Genomic DNA, 19,678 nt, shown 5'->3' on the forward strand with positions numbered 1-19,678 from the left:
AACTGTAAGCAGATAGAACATCTTAAATATGGAAATAATTTTATGAAATCTAATTTAAATTTAAACAGGTTACTTGGCCAAAGTTGAATCCTTTTGTTTTTGTTGTAATCTTCTTCTTGGATTCGTATCATGGATCACATTGTAACATAAGATACGAATCACGCCCCCTAAATCGAACTTGGAACGTTGTCACTTGGAATGAAAGTAAATTTTATATATATATCTTGTTTTCTGTTTTTTGTAGGAGTAGAAGAAAAAAGGCATCAGCACGTCGTGTCGGTTTGCAGAAATTGATGGAGTTTATATTGGGAGTGATGTCTCAGAGTGTTCAACCATGGCGTTTAGTGGTGGGTCGAGTCGGTAGGATAGGTCACGGAGAACTAAAAGGTAATAGTAATAAAAATATAAACTTCTGTGGCAGAACATTACAGCTCTGAATTTATATTAGAATACAAGTAGCAATAATTTTGTGACTTTCCTTTACCACTTCAGTGGAAAGTCGTCTATAAGCTTACGTATTTCACTCAAAACATCTATTTTTGTCTTTAATTAAAACAAGTAGTGTGGTGGTGCCTTGAACTTACTCCTAGGTTAAGAAAATATTAGATTCTGACTCCGATTATATTTTTTAAATGGTTTTGTCCATAAAACAAGGTGCATTGATTTGTGTGTGTGTGTTAAACTTTTATTACTGTCAACAAAAGCCAGTGATTTAAGCTTGTATATACTAATATAGAAAATTAAACTATTAATAATTAAATTTCAAAATGCGAATAAATTAATGAGTATGGGAGTTCAAGTTGCAAGTGAACTTGTAATTTAGTATTGTGGCAGATTTTATTTAAGGAGTGTAAAGCATTTAATTACTTACCTAATAATTTCAAATAAAGTAAGAAACTGTATAAGTAGAAAAGCCAGTAAAGCAAATAGTATTAAAAGGTAACCAAAAAAGTTCTTGCCATTCTAAAGTAATGATCAACAGAGAGCAATACAGTGGACGGTACGTATCTTTAGGTTTTGAAGTAATCTCCATTAGTATCCAACACCTTTTGCCTACTTTCATGCATCTACACAATACTCTGGTGATAAAACTCGGCGACCGTGAGTGCAAAGAAGTCTGTGAGTACGTTCCGCAGGTCTCCCCCAGTTGCGAAGGATCTCCCACGGAAATGAAAGATAGTTGGCGAGAGTATGAAATAGGTAGTAATTTTTTGGCACAAGGTTCGGTGAATATGGTGCATGGCAGTTTCTGCCAGCCAAGTTGCTAAGAGGTCTCCCAGGTCCTCTTTGCCACATGTGGCTTAGGATTGTAGTGCAGGAACAGCACTCCCTTGTGATTCACTAATGCCGGCTCCTTCTGTCGCAATGCATGTGCACTCTTTGCAACTGTTGAGAGTAGAGATAAGCAGTGATGGTCTGATCAGAGGGAAGGACTTCGTAATGCACCAGCTGCCGACAGTTCCACCATAACAGACAGCATAACCTTTCATGGGTGCAGAGGTGTTCTTGAGATGTGAGGAACAGGGTTACGTAGCGTCAACTAATGTGTGATACGCTTGGGAGTATCTTAGAGGACCACTTTTCGTCACCAGTGAGTAAGCGATCCAAGATGGTGTTCATGTACCGAGTGAGTAAGGGCAAACAGGCTGTTACTCGTTGTTCGTTGTTAGCTGCCAATAATGTGTGGGATACCCACTTGCTTGTTTTCCGTATCCCATGCAGGTGCAGTCTGACTGTTTCAGGGGAAATTGAACCTTTCTGCAAGTTCATCACACGCTAGACCGCTGTTGTCCTCGATGACTGCTTTTAGGGCTTTGCCATTCAACACTTACGGTCGTCCACTGCGAGGTTTATCCGAAAGGCTCACAGCCCCCGAACGAAAATTCTGAAACCAATACCTGACTATGCGTTTACGGCGTTATCCCCGAATACCTTGACTTGCATTAACTGAAAGGCTCACTTTAAATTCATACAACAAACTCTCGCGAGCAAGCTGCTTTGATACTTCCATTTCTCTTCGACACTGGACGAGCTATGATTACTCTGTGTGCACAACGTGCCTGCATTACTGGAGGTCGATGATCAGATTAACTCGCAATCGCTTGGCAGACACGTGCGTCATTTATTCTCCTCTCTGTAAGCGCATGATTAGTGGGATGTCAAGAACTGCAAGAACTTTTTTTGGTTCCCTTGCACAATAATAGTTTAAGGTTCGAAGACAGTAATATGTATCGGGGATACTCTCATGAGCAGAATTGAGAACAGTGTGAAATTCCATAAAAACTTCTGTTGGTAACAGTCGTAAATGCATTGAGTTTATCAGAGAACGAGTTCTTGGCTGTTCACCACACATGAATCCCGATGCTACGGGTGGTGCTATATTCACTCATTGTCGTCGGTTATGTGACGAGCACTGTTTTATCATATCAGCAGTTGTGTTCTAAGGACGACCAGAACCGGATCCTGAAATATCCGAGTTTCAGGCAAATATTGGGATCAGACAACCCAAATCCGAAATTTTTTGATCATCAGATTTCTAACCATGTTCGTACACACACACACCTAGATTTTCAGAAAAAAATATATATGTAAGGTAATTGATGAAAGCAAATACGGCTAAAGACGTTAAATCTCTTCAAGTATTCTAGGCTCTAGAAAGGAAAAAATCGTTATATCGTGACAAATAAATCAACGTAAACTTCCTTGGTATGTTTTCTTCATTTTGAAATTAAATCAGCCTTAGAAAAATCCTGTATGTCGCGAAAATATACCGAAATGGACGTTAACAAGTATTCAGTGTCATAATACACCACCTGAACAAAAGAGACGTTACTCCATCAAATGTAGTTGCGTAAGGGTTCGATGGTTTTAATTAAGTACCTCCATGATAGTACAGCCTCGAAGAGCTAGACCGCCCAGAATGGTTTTCAGTGGGTGATGCGAGAATAGCAGTCGGGTACAATTGTCTTGTATTCTTGGGCTTCCTGAACCGATGAATTCTTATGTAAACTTTTTTTTTTCTTAGGTAAAAGTGATTAGTAAAAACAGTTCTAAAGTCAAAACTGGGAAGTTCAACATGCAAATTTTAACGGTAAAAGTCAACTAGTTAAGCATTTGTTGAATGTTCATGTAAGAACAATCTAAGATCAAATAGTTTATTTTGTCAGGCTCAGACTTCTTAAATTTTCTTTCACCCGCCCCTGCAAGAAAACCTGGATTTAGCACTGATTTCCTACTTGTTTGTATCATATTAGCCATTGTTTCTCCGAAGACAAGCCCTTTTTCCGTCGCGAGCACCTCAGGATTGAGCTGGAAATACCCTATTTAAAGCTTCTGTTGGTAGCAGCTGCATTCAGTGCAAAGAAGAAAAAGCTGTAAAGCAGTTTCTGGAGGGGAAGGAAAAAAGTGCTGATATATATATAATATGCGTTTGTTTATCATAAACGACCTCATTGTTTATTGCCCTCCTCAGAGTGATATGACAGACAGCAACGACACCGAGAATCATGGTCAATATTTATAATAATCTTCTGAATAGAATCTTATTCTGTATGCGTTGTAATGTTAAGAAAAGTACTGTCAGTTAAACTTAGACACCTTTCACAATATCCAGCCCTCGGCTTCGGGTATCAGATCTCGGCTGTAAATCCGGGTCCCTGATTCTCAGTGGATCCAAAACCGAATGACTCAGACCTGAAATTTTCTTGCTATCCCTATTATGTCCCACAAGTCACTTACAGCATATACACAGCCGTATTGTTGACAGAATAGTGGTGTAAAGAAACCATATTGATGACCTCATACATGAAGAAATCACCGGACGACTAGACAGGTGTCAGAGCCAATTGGAAATATCGCGTGAACTCGATATCTTACCGCGTGTCATCCCAAAGGTCAGGCCACCATTCCAATAGGGTGAAAAGTCTCTCGGAGGTTTGATGGAGACCATCCAAGGAGTACCACTGCTCAAAAGCACCGTGAATTACACCAAACAACTAGGCAGAAGAGACAAAGCATCGCTTCAAATCTCGGTAGATCTTGTAGCTGCTCAGACACACCCGTTTCAAGGTTTATGGTATACAGACCTGTTTGCCAGACAACCAGCCAATTGTGTTTCATTGACCTCACTGCAAAGAAAAGCCTGTTTGATTGGTGCAGAGAATATCACGCATGGACCCAGGAACAAAGGGTGATCGTGTCCTGTTCACGGTTTAATCCTAGTTTAGTCTTACCAGTGACTCGATGTGTATTCATGTGGAGAGAGCGTGGTACGCGGTTCCTTCCAGCTAATATTACTCAACTGGACTATTACAGAGAGGAATCAGGGTGTGAAGTGGGATCATTTTGTGGTATTGCACGTTCTTGTATGTCTTCCTACTGGCTCCTCGGGAGCTCATTGTGGTTCGGATCCCACGTTAAGCTGTAGGTCCACGCCTCGTAAACCTCGCTGTTGAAAGGGACGCTAAACTGAAAATCAAATCTTCCCACGGGGTACCATCACAAGCCACACATCACGAGGTTTGTGGTATTTAGATGATATCCTGGAGCGTCATGTTCGTCTATTTTAGGGTGCAGTAGTCCCTGGTTTCATTCTAATGGGTGGTAATGTACATCCCCATTGAGCTGGCATGATAGATGAGTAACTTGAGATTCAAGACATTTCACGATTTGATTGACCCAGTCGATCACCACTTAAACCTATTAGAACATACATGGGACATGCTTTGTGGCGAATTGCAAACCATCAAAAAACTCCAAGATCCATTCGCGAGCTCAGAGGCACCGACCCAAAAATGGCAACGTGTATCTTATCCACTTAGTGATACCTCATCCACAGCGTACAGTCACAGTGTGCTACATGTCTAGTAAGGTGAAAAGATCACTGAAACTACTGATATCCCTGCGCGTAACCTTTTTTTCTTCGAATAACATGGGTAAATTTCCAGTTTCACGAATATGTGCACTTTGTTTCCTGTGCCCATTATGTGCCTTTTCTAATACTGTTGTCAGTCTGTTATCATCAAGAATTTCATTTCCCACCAATAAAAGGCTACTTCTCTGTTTTCTTCTTATGATGCATTGTGCAAACTACATTATTTTTAAACTTTTGTTGCACATGAATGTAAAACGTTTGCATATGAGCAACTCTTGTAGTAACTATGAGTGCGGGTGAATCAAAAATTTGAACAAGCGCAGTTATTACCTACAGTTAAGTTTACTTTGATTTTACATTCAAGAATTAATCTGAAATGTTAGTAGTGGTTATATTTACGTCAGCTTTGGCGTATTCTGTGTAGATGTGTTTCTAGACTATTCGCTAAGCAGTTTTTGATTGGTAAACAATAAATACATCTAAGGTATTTAAAAAAAAAACGTATACGTAAAATTTACTGGATGCTCTGAAGATTGTACTGCTGAAATGTTTTTAGAGTTGACTAATTGTCCGGAAATGTTGTTTTCCAACTATTGCCTTAAATTTAGTCAATATACTTGCGGATTCTTATTATTATTATTATTATTATTATTATTATTATTATTATTATTATTATTATTATTTTATTATTATTATTATTATGTACTTTCAGTTTACAACGAATTTTCTTTGTTTCAGGCTGGAGTTGGTTGTTAAGTCGGAAATCTTTGCTGCAAGCGTCAAGGCACTTGAAGGAAATTTGCCAACAGTGTGACCTTATGTATCCTGGGGACGTTCCCTGCATCCTTAGTGCCTGTCTTGTATCGATGGAACCTGATTCTACACTGCGACTAATGGCTGACCAATTTACACCAGATGAACGTTTTGGACAGAATTCTGCCAACTGTAATTTGTCTACCCCACAAGATGTTACGTGTACCCACATACTTGTCTTCCCTACGTCAGCAACTACTCAGGTAACATGCAATTTGATGATTTGTTTGTTATATTCACACAAGAGTTCATGAGACCTTGTTAAGAACAAAATCTTAGTTAGAACAGCATATGAATTATTTTTAAATAACTGTATTTCAATTTATCAGAAATATGCATACGAGGCGAATCCAGAAAATAAGTTCCTGTGAAGTGTAAAGTGAAAGACGAACATTTGAAAAACAATATTATATATATATATATATATATATAATATTGTTTTTCAAATGTTCGTCTTTCACTTTACACTCCACAGGAACTTATTATATATTTATATATATATATATAAAATTTTTTACTGTATCACAGATGCACTTTCTTTGTTGAGACATTTGTCTTAATGCTGCACTAGTTTTTATATGGCAGTATCAAAGCATTTTACCTCAAACACAACCGTCTACATCTCAATCTTGTGCTTCGCTGTCAGTTCTTTCTGGGACCCATCGTGCATACAACTTGCGAAACTGCAGTCGCTGGATAACGGTAACACATAAAGCGGAGATTCGGAGATTGCGGATACTGACATGAGAGCTCGAACGTAGTGAACCTCCGGTTCTGCCGAATTATTGTTGCACACTTTCAACCCCAATTCAGGTGTATCCAGAACGGTCGTTTGGAGGGGACGGATTGTCTCCTGACATTTATATAGGCTTAAAATACGGAGTTTTCAGATCAGAATAAAATGGTGCAGCATTTTTATATGGGCAATATAAAAAGCTAGTCTTGGGGAAGGGACAGTTGCCCTTACCGCTCTCTCTGTAGTTCCACCAGTGGGCGTAACTATGGATGATCGGACACTATGATGTTCGTGTGCATAATGGTGCGGCTTGCTTTAAATTGTCTTCACCATTTTGTCAATACCTTCATTTATGACAGACATCCTGTCCATACACTTCCCACAATTGCCGGTGGATCTCTAACGCCAACAGCTCTTAATGTGAAGAAACCTGATAACCACGCGTACGTCGCACTCAATGGGAGACTGTATGCGCGCAGGTGTTGTTTTTCATACTGCAGTTCTCTCACCATTTACTCCATACAACTACGCTCGTGCCCGATTATACTTACGTGTTCATCCTCTCTCCTGCACTAGGACGTCACATTCTGACTACTGTGCCATCTTGGGGCACTTTCAGAATGCGTTCCTTAGTTTTAGTAAGTCAAAGAATATTGTTTTTTCTTAGATTCAGTTAGAGAGCATCCTTGAGAACCATGAATTGAAGAAATGTGCTCTACACTGTAACAACAAATGTGAAACAACTTGAAAACCAATCGTGTAATTAATTTTCGTTTTATTGGTATTCGTCTCTATATGTTTAAATCAGGAGGTTATGTGGCGCTGTATTTACATTTAAAGGTCTTTTTGTGAATATGTAAACTGTAATAATGATATTAGTAATAATAGTAATAACGTACCGCAGAAATAAAATTTGATATTCGTATTTTTGAAACTAGCTATACATGCTAATAAAATGTTTAATTTTTATCTGTATGTTAATTTTTTGTAAATTTTCGTTTATATTTTCTGTAGTCATCCCAGACAGCATTCCAGGAACAACATATGCCAGGTCCGGACTTGGGAGATGATGAACTTCTGTCGGCCCTCAATGATAACATGGAAGGCATCGAAGGCATCCAGGAATTCAATGACATTTTTAGCTCATGGCCGGAAAATGACCCTGGTGTGCCAAGTCCAACGAGCAGTCCACGAAGAGACTCTGTATCCCAACCAGGAAGTCCCAGCGGAATGGGTGTGTCTGGACAACAAAGTCCATTCCCAAGCAATGGACCAAATCGAGTATGTAATGAAATTATAAATAGGTGTATAGGGTATTGTAGTGTATAGTGTAAGATTTATTAGCACCCAGTTGTAAATCTTAATAAGAATTTCGTAATGCCTTATGCAGTTAGAATATTGCACTTTCATGATACAGTACTTAATTTTGTTGTAAAATACTGAAAAAAAAAAAAAAAAAAAAAAAAAACTATACGCTTTTATTTTTGTATTCATCATTCCTAGATCGATTTCATAAACATCTTAATGAAGTATTGAAAAAAAAAATTAGTGTAAAACGTATTCATGAAAATCTTTTCGTTTTAGTTTTCGTTGGTATTCCATCTTCGATATTGCAAAAGTAAATAAATCCTTGATCTTGTTCATATTTAAGATTTGTGTAACATTCACCTAATCTTTATTAATATAGGTTAAAGATTGTTTTCGTTATTTCTGTAATGGTAAAACTGCATTTTAGCTTTAGAATCCGGTAGTTGATTTGTTTTCATAAACCAGTTTATATCTGTGCAGGGTGGCGACAAACCTGGTTAAAACAGGGAATTCTGCTAAGATTCAGGGAATTTCGATTTTTAAGAATGAGAGATTAAAAAAAAAAATGAAGTTAAAATTTTAATACAATTTCAGGTATAATTGAGTGTTTATGATTGGCAACTTAAAACTTAGAAAATTGTGTGTGTTTTCTACTAATGGGCGTAACAAACTTACGTTCTATAGTTGTGCGCTTTATCTTGTGTTTACACTTGTGCAGTGGAATATCTTAGTGGTGAATGATCCACAAAATGCAGTTGGATATACGATCCATTGGTAATTCATTTTCAACACACCCATAATTTCATCTTTTATATACCATATATGTGTAAACCATATTAGTTTCCAAGTATCTCAAGACACGTTCAATCCTTCCTGGTGTTGCTTACTGAAATGTGAATTTTACGATGCAAGTGCGTACGCGTTTGGCGGACGAAATATAGTAGTTTACAGAGATTCTTAATGAAAGGTACCATTTGAAGCGCAAAATTTCTATGATGTATTCAAAGTGTAATGACATACATCAATGTGTACTGCTGTTAACGATGGGAAAATATCCCAAACAGTGAAATTGCTGGGAAATTGAACTTTCAACTTTATAAAGTAGCATACATTTTAGTTTGTGGGTTAACGCCATACTTCAGAAGTGAACTAATTCAGTTGTTGAACGGGACATGAATGTGCGACTTTAAGGTACCGTAAAATAGCAAGTTTGCACGAGTTATTTGACATGTTAATTTGTAGGGAATTCTAGAGTTTCGGATGTTTTAACTTTGCACCAGTGAACTCAAAAGGATGATTTAGATTTCAATGGATGGTTCAAATCTAAATTTTATATTGGTGCGTACCTTCAAGTCAAATAACAAGACGTCGCCAAATGACTGTGTAATACTTGATGTAGGGAACTGTTGGTTACTTACTATTAAAGACTTCATTTGAAGTAACGAGCTGGAGAATCGTTGAATTTCTAGGAGCTATAGATAACTTATTTAAGGATGTTCCAGCACGCCATCCCGAGCACTCTCTTATAGAGGCTCAGAAAATTTTCCAGTGAAGTTTAGTACTGTATTGTGAAAATAGTAGTGTTGCCTAGCAATCCTTGACTATTAGTATCTTCCTTTATATTGCCAACGTGTCAGGAAGGATAAGAGTTCAGAGCTCGTGGAGCTATCAGATCTGCCAGGTGTGTTCGACTCGAGAGTAATAAATGTTTATTCCTAAACTTCATTTTCTAAAGCGCTTGCTTGAAAAGTAGCAGACTGACTCTCCTCTTAGTCCATTTCTTTAAAACACATTATCGGACGTGATAAAGAAATTAAAAAAATAAATAAAAAAAAAGTGCAAGTAAGTTTTGTAAAACCAAAAGCTAGTTCTTCGAGTTCGTGTATATGAATTGTTGTGGAAACTAAAGAAAGAAAATTTTCTTTCTGTGAAAAAAGTTTGATATTGGTTTTGCTACACATACTGTCTTTAAGAAATGTTAAACAGAAACAAATTTTGACATTTTGGATCTTCGCCGAAATTGGAGAAATTTGCTCTTAATTTTTAGAGATGTCACCTTTAAACTATAAATTGACTAGTGCTCTTTCGTGTTTGGATCTTGTTTCAGCAGGGTCTAAAGTGGGAGTAAATCGCATGAAATTTTTTGTAGCTAGTCGAAAATAATTACTTAGATGACAATAGAGTAGATAGAGTTGTGAGGCAGCTCAAAGAGTTCTCCTCGAAGCCAGATGTAGAACAGTTATGAGTCAGTATTCTAGAACTGAAGAACTTAGATAATTTAGAATGGAATGATTTAAGAAAAGTTAAAATGTATTTTATTTTCTCTCATGAAAATCCAAATCTACAAAGAGGATTTTCAGTCAATGCGAAATATGTAGCAGATAATTTAAAAGAATAAAGTAGCACTCAGAATTGAGTACGAATCAGTAGCTTCTGGTTTCCTTGAGCAACTATTCATAAGGAAATCCGTAATTTACTATGCACGAAACGTTCGTATTTGTTTTGCAGAAGCAAAAAATTAACAACGAGAGAAAGAAGAAAAATAAAAAAAGAAACTGAAAACAGGAAAATAAAGATCATTCTGGACAAGTTTGAAGCTAAGAAGACTAAAAAATGGGAGATAGCACAAAATTAATGCGGAACAAAGCGTCTGGAGATGATAATACTATGGATTTCGTTTCTAAAGATATGTTGTTAATATACCCTTTTTCGGTAGAGGCGTCTCAGTGGAACTTTCTCCTTTCGTATAGGACGCGCGCTTTGATCGCGTGACTGAAGTTACAGATGTAAGTTTAAGGGAAAATAATTAATTTCTTGTTTTGTACAGTTTTTTTAAGTAGGTGCCTTGTAATTTCATAATAAAATATGTTGTATTTTTCATACTCATTTTTCTAGTGGTTTAAATAAAAATGCATTACTTATATATTGCCATGCTTTTTGTTTCAGCCATCAAGATGGAAAAAACTTGTATGGCTAATTACATATCAATGAAAAGTTCAAAAAATATTCTGGAAAGCCGGGAAATGTCAAGAATTCTTTCCCATAATTTTCGTCGCCACCCTGGTATATATCTTTAACTCAATATATATGTGATTTCTTTTTTATATTTTAGAGTGGAGGAAGTCTAAATGTTGATGTCCAAGAAGAAGTGGGAACACTGTTGCAACAGCCCCTTGCACTAGGTTATTTTGTCTCAACGGCACAAACAGGCCCAATGCCTCGGTGGTTTTGGGCTTCTTGTCCTCATTTAGAAAATGTGTGTCCTGTATTCCTCAAGAATGCTCTCCATCTTCATAGTCCGGCCGTCCAACAGAATTCCGATGATTTACTACAGTCTGCAGTAATTGTTCATCCTCTTGATTCTCAGTTCACGACTGATGTACTCAGGTGAGTCCCATTTGAGTGTTGTAGTCACTAAGATGGAATCCAATACCTATCTAGAGAGGAAGTTAGACCATTGGTTGCGGTGTTTATACAATTATTTTTTTTTTAAAAAAATCTACCGTCAGTATCCATTGAAATTTTAACTACATGACTGTAGGTGAGAGCGGTCGAAATTTCTGAATTCAAATTCTGCTGATTTTATCCGTATGAGATGATGTAAGGTTTATATGAACATATATATGTGAGTAAAGTTAATGCTGTTTATACGTAACACTGTTAATGAGAGATTTTCCATTGTCCGCTTTCTATTTAGGAAAAAAAGAAAGAAAAAAAGCTCAGATTAGGTCCGTTCTGACTTGGTTATGAAGTGCTTGTTCGTATATCAGATCAACCAAAATTGTGCAGTAATGTTTCGGTAAGGTTGATGAGTCAGGGCAGCTGTTTTATTTCATGTTTATGAAATAATGAAGAAGAATTTCTAGTTTTACTTCCCATGATTGTGTCCCATAGGTTAATGGAGACATAATTAATGAAAATGAATGATTATAAAATAATTGCCAGAATGAGAATGTGAGAAGAAGTTGAAGAATCCTGGGAAAATACACTACTGTGTTTTTCAGATGTAAAGCATCACGGGCAGTAGCCAATGCTGTGCGATATTCCGCGCGGCGTTGCCGAATTTCGGACTCCCCTTTCCCTTCTCGCTCTTCCTCTAGTTGAGATTATTACACATACATTGGCAACATTATTCACAATGTAAATATACTATTCCAGCAAAGTCAAAGATTTTGGCTGTGTATCCTAGAAGTATATATAGCAACTGAATAACATACCTATTAACTTATTCCAGTGGAACTGCTAAACGTTCGTCTTCAACACTACTTTCACTATTGTCTATGTCAATTAATATTTCGCCATTGTCTGAATCTGACTCTTGTAAATTTTTTATTATGAGTTCCAAAAATTGTAAACACAAAAAATAATTCTTCGAGCTTCACTTCGTAGCACTTTTTTTTTTTTTTTTTTTTTTTTTTTTAAGAAAATTCCGCACTTGTACTCGGTTTCCTTAAAGACATTGTCAACTATAGTTTTGGAGAACAAATGAACTACCACAAAAGAAAGCAACCTAGACACTGATGAATTCCTACACACACACAATCAGCTCCTTTGCTTCCATGTCTGTTCCTATAATAACATACTCTTATACTTGATGTAGGTCTCACAACAACAATCTATCTGATTCGTAAGCAACACGATATGGTCGAGTTTGTTTTGGGTTACAATAATTTATGACACCACTCAGACGCCTGGTGCTTTTGCATCCCTGCTAGAGGAGTAAAGAAGGAGCACGTAATTGGCCACACATACGTAAGGTATTGAAACGAAGAAAAAAAAATCACACTGCGTTTCTTCTGTCGAATAAGGAAGAATCTTGCATGAAGGCAATTTCAAAACAATATTACGAATGTCCCATACCTTCTGTTCTTCCACATGAGCTCCCGCCGGGAATCGAATATAAATATAAATATATATATATATATATATATATATATATATATATATATATATATGAATCAAATTGCAGAGGCTTGTTATTTAATTCGATCGCTTACTATTCTCAAGGGTGTAGAAACGGGGGAAAAGAGGGCCTTGACTTTCCAAACGATTTCCAGCCCCGAAATGAGGTCAGCCCAGCCCCAAGGCTGGAACGTTTATAATAAAATACGATTTTTAAAAAAAGAAAAAAGAAAACTTCATCAATACAGTTTCTGTACCTAATTACAAGGACGCTGATTTCTCTGTAAATTGGCGGGGGGTGCATTCAGATGCAGAAAGCATATATGATGATTTTAAGACAAATTGCATTCAAATTATGCCTAATATTGCACATTTACAAATAATATGAGGGGGGCCCATATGAGTTTTGGGGGGCCCTGGCCCCCTCCGTCCCCCAGGATCTACGCCCTTGCCTAATTAAAATAACTAACATTAATTATATGCTTTATATTCTTATTTCCCTAACTGGACGCTCACCGTGTGAACTCACTACTATATTATTGCATAATAATATCTGAGTTGATATTTTTTCGAATTTTTTTCCCCTTTAGTATTTTAATCTACATTAACACAAAGTCTGATAAACAGACTGCTAGAAACAGCATTTGTTTTCTTATGAATAGCTTATTGATTTATCTCTTACAATCCGCTTTTCAACTTCAGTACTGTCAAGATCCGTCTTTTGTTAAGGTAGCATCGAGAAAACATAATATGTGTATAGTATACATGGTGAGTTAAAATGCTTTCATATTCTGAAAGAGATCATTTGTTCTGTTTTTAATGTGTGAAAAGCTTTCCTCCCCCTGAAAGTAATGTTCCCCTAGAACAACCTGTTGGTTACACCCCTGATTATCCTTTAATAAAAGTTAAGTTCCATTTCCAAATCGAAGAAAAATCCACTGGAAATTAGACGGGACTCAACGCTCGTTTTACTAATTGTTTTATATGGAAACCTTTCAAAGCGTGTATCATGACAACCAGTTGTCATAAAAAGATGTAGTTTTCACGTATGTGTTCGTAATTCTTTTCTCTACTTCGTAAAGTGAGCAGTTAATGTGCTAATACAATATTTCTAATAAGCGCCTCTGCTATTGTCAAGATTCGCAGTAGCGCGAGAAGTCAGCGTGCAGAACTGCTTGTCGCGAATTGTCAACACCGCTCAAAGCCAATTGGACGCCGCGTAAAGCCAACTCAAGGCCATGCCGCTTCTCATCTGAAATCTGCTTTAACATGATATTGGCTAGTGTGGCAGGTGAACGAATCAGAGATCTCTCATCACCGAGCCATCGTGCTCCTTCAATCATGTTAATATTATAATAGATATTACGTGATAGTGTTTTCCATTATGGAGGGGAAACTATCAGACTTAGTTCTTGACACTCACTATGCTTTTCCAGAAGTCTAGTAGACCAGAAAAGTTAGGGAAAACGTTCAGTTAACGCATTGGAATCATGATGATCAGAACTCTTGAAGTGTCCAGTAAATATAAACGAAAGAAGTTTATTTTTCTGGGCAAGGATGTGTCTTGGATTTGCTTTCCCTTGTATAGAGAACACACGTAGATTGGGAATTTGCCTTGTAAATATGCTGCCATGTACTTAACAGTAGAGCTTTAAAATGTGATATGATAGATTAAAGCAGGAGTGATGTAATATAAGCAGACAAACTGTAAATTGCAATAATAATGAAATAATTATAACAGTAAGTTCTAATTTTTCTCTTTTGAATGACATCCTGTTCTTGTTTCGTACAATCATTTTATTCTTGGTGCGTTGTGGATAAATACTGAATATTTACTGTTTCGGTAGGAAGTGCTTGGCTCCAAGAATATAAAGGAGCTTTAGCTTTTTTTGAAGAAAAAAAAAATCGTGCATACTGGAATCAAAGGAAAGAATAATAACTGACTGTTTAAACTGGAACTATTCCTCCTCTTAAAGAAGTGTAGTGAATAGAAAAATTCTTCCATCTGGATAATTTCCCTCTGGAAATGAGTTTAAATAATGGTTTATATTATTTAATATTGTTAGAAAGATGCCCCATTATGCATGTACTAATACCGTTATGCATATAACAGTAAGTCCTAATTTTTCTCTGTTGAATGGCATCCTGTTCTCGTTTCGTCCTATCATTTTATCCTTGGTAAATATTGAATATTGTGGATAAATGTTAAATATTTACTGGACGTGGAAGTTACTTTGAGAATATTAAAGAAATATTATTTTGTGGTGTTCGGTAGGAATTGCTTGGTTCCAATATAGATATTCCCTATATTGGCTGTTCAGGTAGGCATTGGTCTAGAGAATAGGCATAGATAGAAGGTTTTCGTCTGCATTCTATTTATAGCAATCCTCGTAATCTGAAATGTTTAATTACGTATGTTATTTTTTCGGGTCATTTCTTTGTCATAATGCCGAGTGCGGGATGGTAATTTACAAAAATAATAAATTGTGCGATGTGTGTGATCATCACATTGATCATTAACGTGTAGAAGTTGATAACTTAAAATAAATAGTAGTAGTAGTAGTAGTAATAGTAGTAGTAGTAGAAAAGAGTGAATGTCAATAGTGAAGAACGGTCATGAAAATACTATAGATGTTAACCAAATTAAAAATATGTTCGAGTGTAGATTAACTATGTTGCGTACACAATGGTGAAACTGGAATGTAATGAAATTTGGAATATGAGAAAGGCAAGAAAAATCATAGTTTGGTCAGGAAATTTCGTGATGATATAAGTAGCGACAGCATCTTTTTTCCTCCATAAATTCAATCGGATCAAATCCAGGTTGTTTTCACAAATTTAAGTGTGTATGAGTGTGTGGGAGGAGTCGTCTATTTTGTTAATTCCTAAAGGTCGTTAATGCTTTAAAAGAATTGTAATATTTCTGATCATTGTACCTTTTTTGTGAACTTTTTATTATCTGCTACTTACGATGAATGATCTGTTTCTAGGTATGTGCTGGAAGGCTATAACGCTCTCTCATGGTTAGCCTTAGATTCTAACACCCGTGACCGCTTTTCCTGCCTGCCCATTCACATCCAAGTTCTGATGCAACTCTACCACATGACGTCATCGCTCGTTTGACAGTCAGCGGTGAGTTTACAGGAAGTATAATAGGGACCATGGTGGTGCTAATGGCTGGCCAAAGAATCCAGCGGAACCAGGAACGAAAAAAGTGAAAGTGTTCGGTGTGGTATAATTGTGTGGAAGCACTGCTTTAAAAAAAAGTAATAATGATTTAATATTGGTTTTTGCTACCTTTCTCTGTTTCGGTACCGTATGAAGTACAAGAGGTGTGGCCTAGTCTGAAGGTAGAGCAGCTCATTGTTGTTTGTGGGACCATTGCCGTAGCTGTGCGTGCTTGTATCAGCATTAGTCTTGGTTAAAATCAAGGAAAATGGTCGAATTTAGAATCTCTATGCATAGATATTTATATATAATATATATATATTTTGTTGAGGTAAATCTACTGAATACCAAAAACTGTGCCATAGTCAGCGGTGAAAAGAATGTTGGCAAGAGTTAATTATTATAATAATTAAGATTATTATTGTTAAGCGCGATAGTTAACAACCAAAGAGGAAAAGAATAACACTTGTCACTTTTTTTTTTAATAAGTTTGTAAAGTATTTAAATGCGAAACGAAATAATGTTGATATTTATGGGTTAGGTAAAATGATAGCAATGTAGCGTGTGATCAGAATTATGGATATTATCGGTTTTGATGGTTTCTGAAGTGTTCCAATTTTTAGAGATTATTTGAAAGATGACCACAGTGAACGGAGACCAAATGTTCAAAAGGTCTTTACCTCTTTAACGATAATTAAAACTCATACAATTTCTAAAGAGAGCTAATAGAAAATAAAGTCGTTAGCCACACAATTACATGTGTTCAATGGTTACAAATGTTGTGACCTCCCTTTTTTAAGTGCAAGAAAAAAAGCCATGTAAATAATTTCAAGTGAAAAATTAAAGAAAGAGAATGAGCAGGCAATATCGATGAAAGTTTTAAAAGGCGTATATATATATATATCTTCGATTGAGTCTTCAGTACGTGAACAAAAATGTCAATTCCTGAATGGGGGATAAAAACCAAAAAGACTTGCGGTAGAGAATAATTTCAAATTTATTTCAAGATCATGAATAAAGGTGGTGAGAGTCGTGATTTTTTTCTCTCTAAGTGTTAGTGTTATGTAAAAATACAGTGGCATTTCGAAGGAAAAAAATGGGCAATGGAGTATAGGCTGTGGAGATGAATTTTCCTGTGATACTGTGTCCTGGATTTGCCCCCTGGAGGCTTGTTAGCGTGTTGTGTTAATTGCCCCCTCTCAGGCATAAAAGACAAGACACACCCATTTTTAAAAGAAACTTGTACAGAACTGAAGATTTCTTGCTTTTCATATGCAATTAGGGGAAAGGGACTTGTATAATATATACATAATATATATATATATATAATTATATATAATATATTGAAATAGTACAAAGTGCTCTGGACGGAGCTCTAGATGACCTCTGTATATTGCGTATGTGTGTGAGAATGCGAGTGTGTATGCTCGAATTTGCATGTGTGTTTGTGTGTTGAAAAATGTGTATAAATGCAGTTGAACATTTTTGTGTACATAGACTATACGGATTCCGTATGTATGTTTTTGGTTATATGTAATTATGAACATAAATGTACATTTTGTACAGATTGTCTTTTAGTTGTAATATTTGTTGATTTTTGAAGCATAGGTAAATGTCATCAATAACTCAAAAGGTAAAAAGAATGAATTAAAAGAAAAAACAAATGTCAAAATCAGATTTAGATTGAAAGACTGTGTGCATAAGTATTTTATACCCGTAACTGTTGACGATGTGAAATATACACACACAAAAATATTTAAAAGAAAATAACAAATCAACTGTTTCTCAGTACAATTATAGTTTATCATAATGCATCTTTTGAAAATAAAATTACAGCAGGACTAAGTGTTTAAAAAAATGTAAAACCTGCCATGAACAAAAATATGTAAAGTTTTTAAAGACAGAACAGTGTATGGACTAAGAGAATTATTTATTTTGTATATAATATAAGTATTACACTGTTGTTCTCTTGCACACCTAAAATATACCAGACAGTGTACAAAGAAACTTAAAATGATAAAAAAAAAAAAAAAAAAAAATCACACTGTTGTATAGTATCTTCTTGTGGAACATAGGAAAAAGAAATATGTTTTATAATAAGGATGATTTGCCGTGGGCATGTTCTTGACATCCTTGTTTTGTTATATAAATTTCCCGTCGCCCTTTGCAATTGTTTTTGAGACAAAAATTTGTAAATAGTTATTTTATTTTGTTTTACTTTTTTTAGCCACAGGCGTAATATATTTGACGACTTCTTCCTGTCTCTGTCTTTTACACATTTCTCTACATGAAACCATTTCAGGGATTACCAGGAATTGGAGCATTGTTAATTAAGATTTCAACTGAACAAATCTTTTCAGATATTTGTATTCGTTTAACAAAATATATGATTGGGAAAATGGAGGGTGAATTATTTGCTGATTCCTCTCCTTTTTTGTAATACGAAAATCTTCATTGCCAGGGGAAAAAATGAAGTGGCAGGTAAGACTGTCAAGACCTTTAGAAGATTTTCAGAATTTCCAGGAAAAACAAAAAGTTTAATAAAAAGTATATAAGCTAAAAAAAACATATTCACACTTTTTATACGTGTATTTACTGTGGTGATGTGAGAATAAAAAAGTGAATTTCATACCATGCCAAGAATAGATTTTGTTACCAACGCTCTTGTTGGAAGCATGAAAAGAAGAGAGTTATGTTGGACCAATTTTTAGCTTTTGTCTTTTCACACGAAACTTCATAACAGAACGATCATTTTCTAAAAATGTCAACTGTAGAAATGTAAAGATTACCTAACGAAACGAAAAATTAGGCTACCGAATGAATCCATTATTAGATAAATTGTAGTGAATATTGATGAACAAAATTAACTTTGTTACGATTTTAATAAATTTTGCAGTTTGAGGTGGGGGATACTATCGAAGAAATAAATTCTAGTGTGAATTTTTGTTGTACGAATTCTTTTTTATGTGGCCGATGTTTTGTGTGAAAGGACCGTTGCTTCCAGAATTCCCCAATTGTGTCTTCAGTCCGATGCTGTTGATGTTTGAGGACCGATATTTCCCTAAAGCAGCTACGTTTTTTCGTACCAGCTCCAACAAGTGGACTAAGACACCAAATGTAGTATTTATACCTGGGTAGTAAATCTTGGGATTATTATTATATTATTAATATTATTAAACTGAATACAGTTTTATGTGTACAGAGAAACTGTGTTTCATTGCTATACTATTTTCTTTTGTACAACCATTTGCAAAAGTTGTGCCCGTTTTCGTTTTTCAACTTTATAGAAGTTTTAATATTTTTGATTACCTGTTTTAGGTAGTATATATTACTAATAATTTATATATAAACGTGCAGGGCACAACTTTTGCATCGAGTGCACGTATACATATACTTCAATCGGGACTTCAAGATGAACTTAAGGAATAAGATGCTGCAAAGCAACTTCATTTTTCACTGTTTACGTTTTTGAATAAATACTTTGAATGAATACAACTGAAGTTAGTGTTTTCTCCTGTGTGTAGTTGGGTACAACAGTAATACTTCTGAATTAATATAAATTCTACACTATTTTTTTTTCTGATTGTGTTGTAGAGGAATCATTGGATGATATAAACTAATTCATATTTATGTACATCATGCAAGAATTCAGTGAACTATATAGCACAGAAAACCAACATCATAACGGCAATTTGGATTAATGTATTTTATACAGGGTGCCCACTCGTAAGAGGCCCCGGGAAAAGTGTTATAAAAATCTTAATAAAAGTGGGTATGAAACCAAATTTGTATATGACATACTTTTATGGTTGAGAAATGAAGGTACATTACAGGAGGTGCTGGAAGTGACTTCCCCAACCTGTATACATAGTTGCTGC

The 19,678-nt window shown here is 35.8% G+C and overlaps 1 protein-coding gene across 2 annotated transcripts in view; it reads left to right on the forward strand.

Annotated features, from left to right (window-relative positions):
* skd (mediator complex subunit skuld) overlaps positions 1-19,007 on the forward strand; it is a 259,399-nt gene extending 240,392 nt beyond the window's left edge. For both annotated transcript variants that reach the window (XM_081771449.1, XM_081771450.1), the window contains 5 exons: positions 245-387; positions 5,612-5,889; positions 7,437-7,703; positions 10,843-11,117; positions 15,623-19,007. In XM_081771449.1, coding sequence (XP_081627575.1) covers positions 245-387; positions 5,612-5,889; positions 7,437-7,703; positions 10,843-11,117; positions 15,623-15,755 — 1,096 coding nt within the window. In that variant the 3' untranslated portion in view covers positions 15,756-19,007. The remainder of the gene's footprint in view (positions 1-244; positions 388-5,611; positions 5,890-7,436; positions 7,704-10,842; positions 11,118-15,622) is intronic.
* The last annotated feature ends 671 nt before the right edge of the window (positions 19,008-19,678 follow it).

The sequence above is a fragment of the Thermobia domestica genome, chromosome 9 (assembly GCF_964235325.1).
Source record: "Thermobia domestica chromosome 9, izTheDome1.hap1.1, whole genome shotgun sequence".
NCBI lineage: Eukaryota > Metazoa > Arthropoda > Insecta > Zygentoma > Lepismatidae > Thermobia > Thermobia domestica.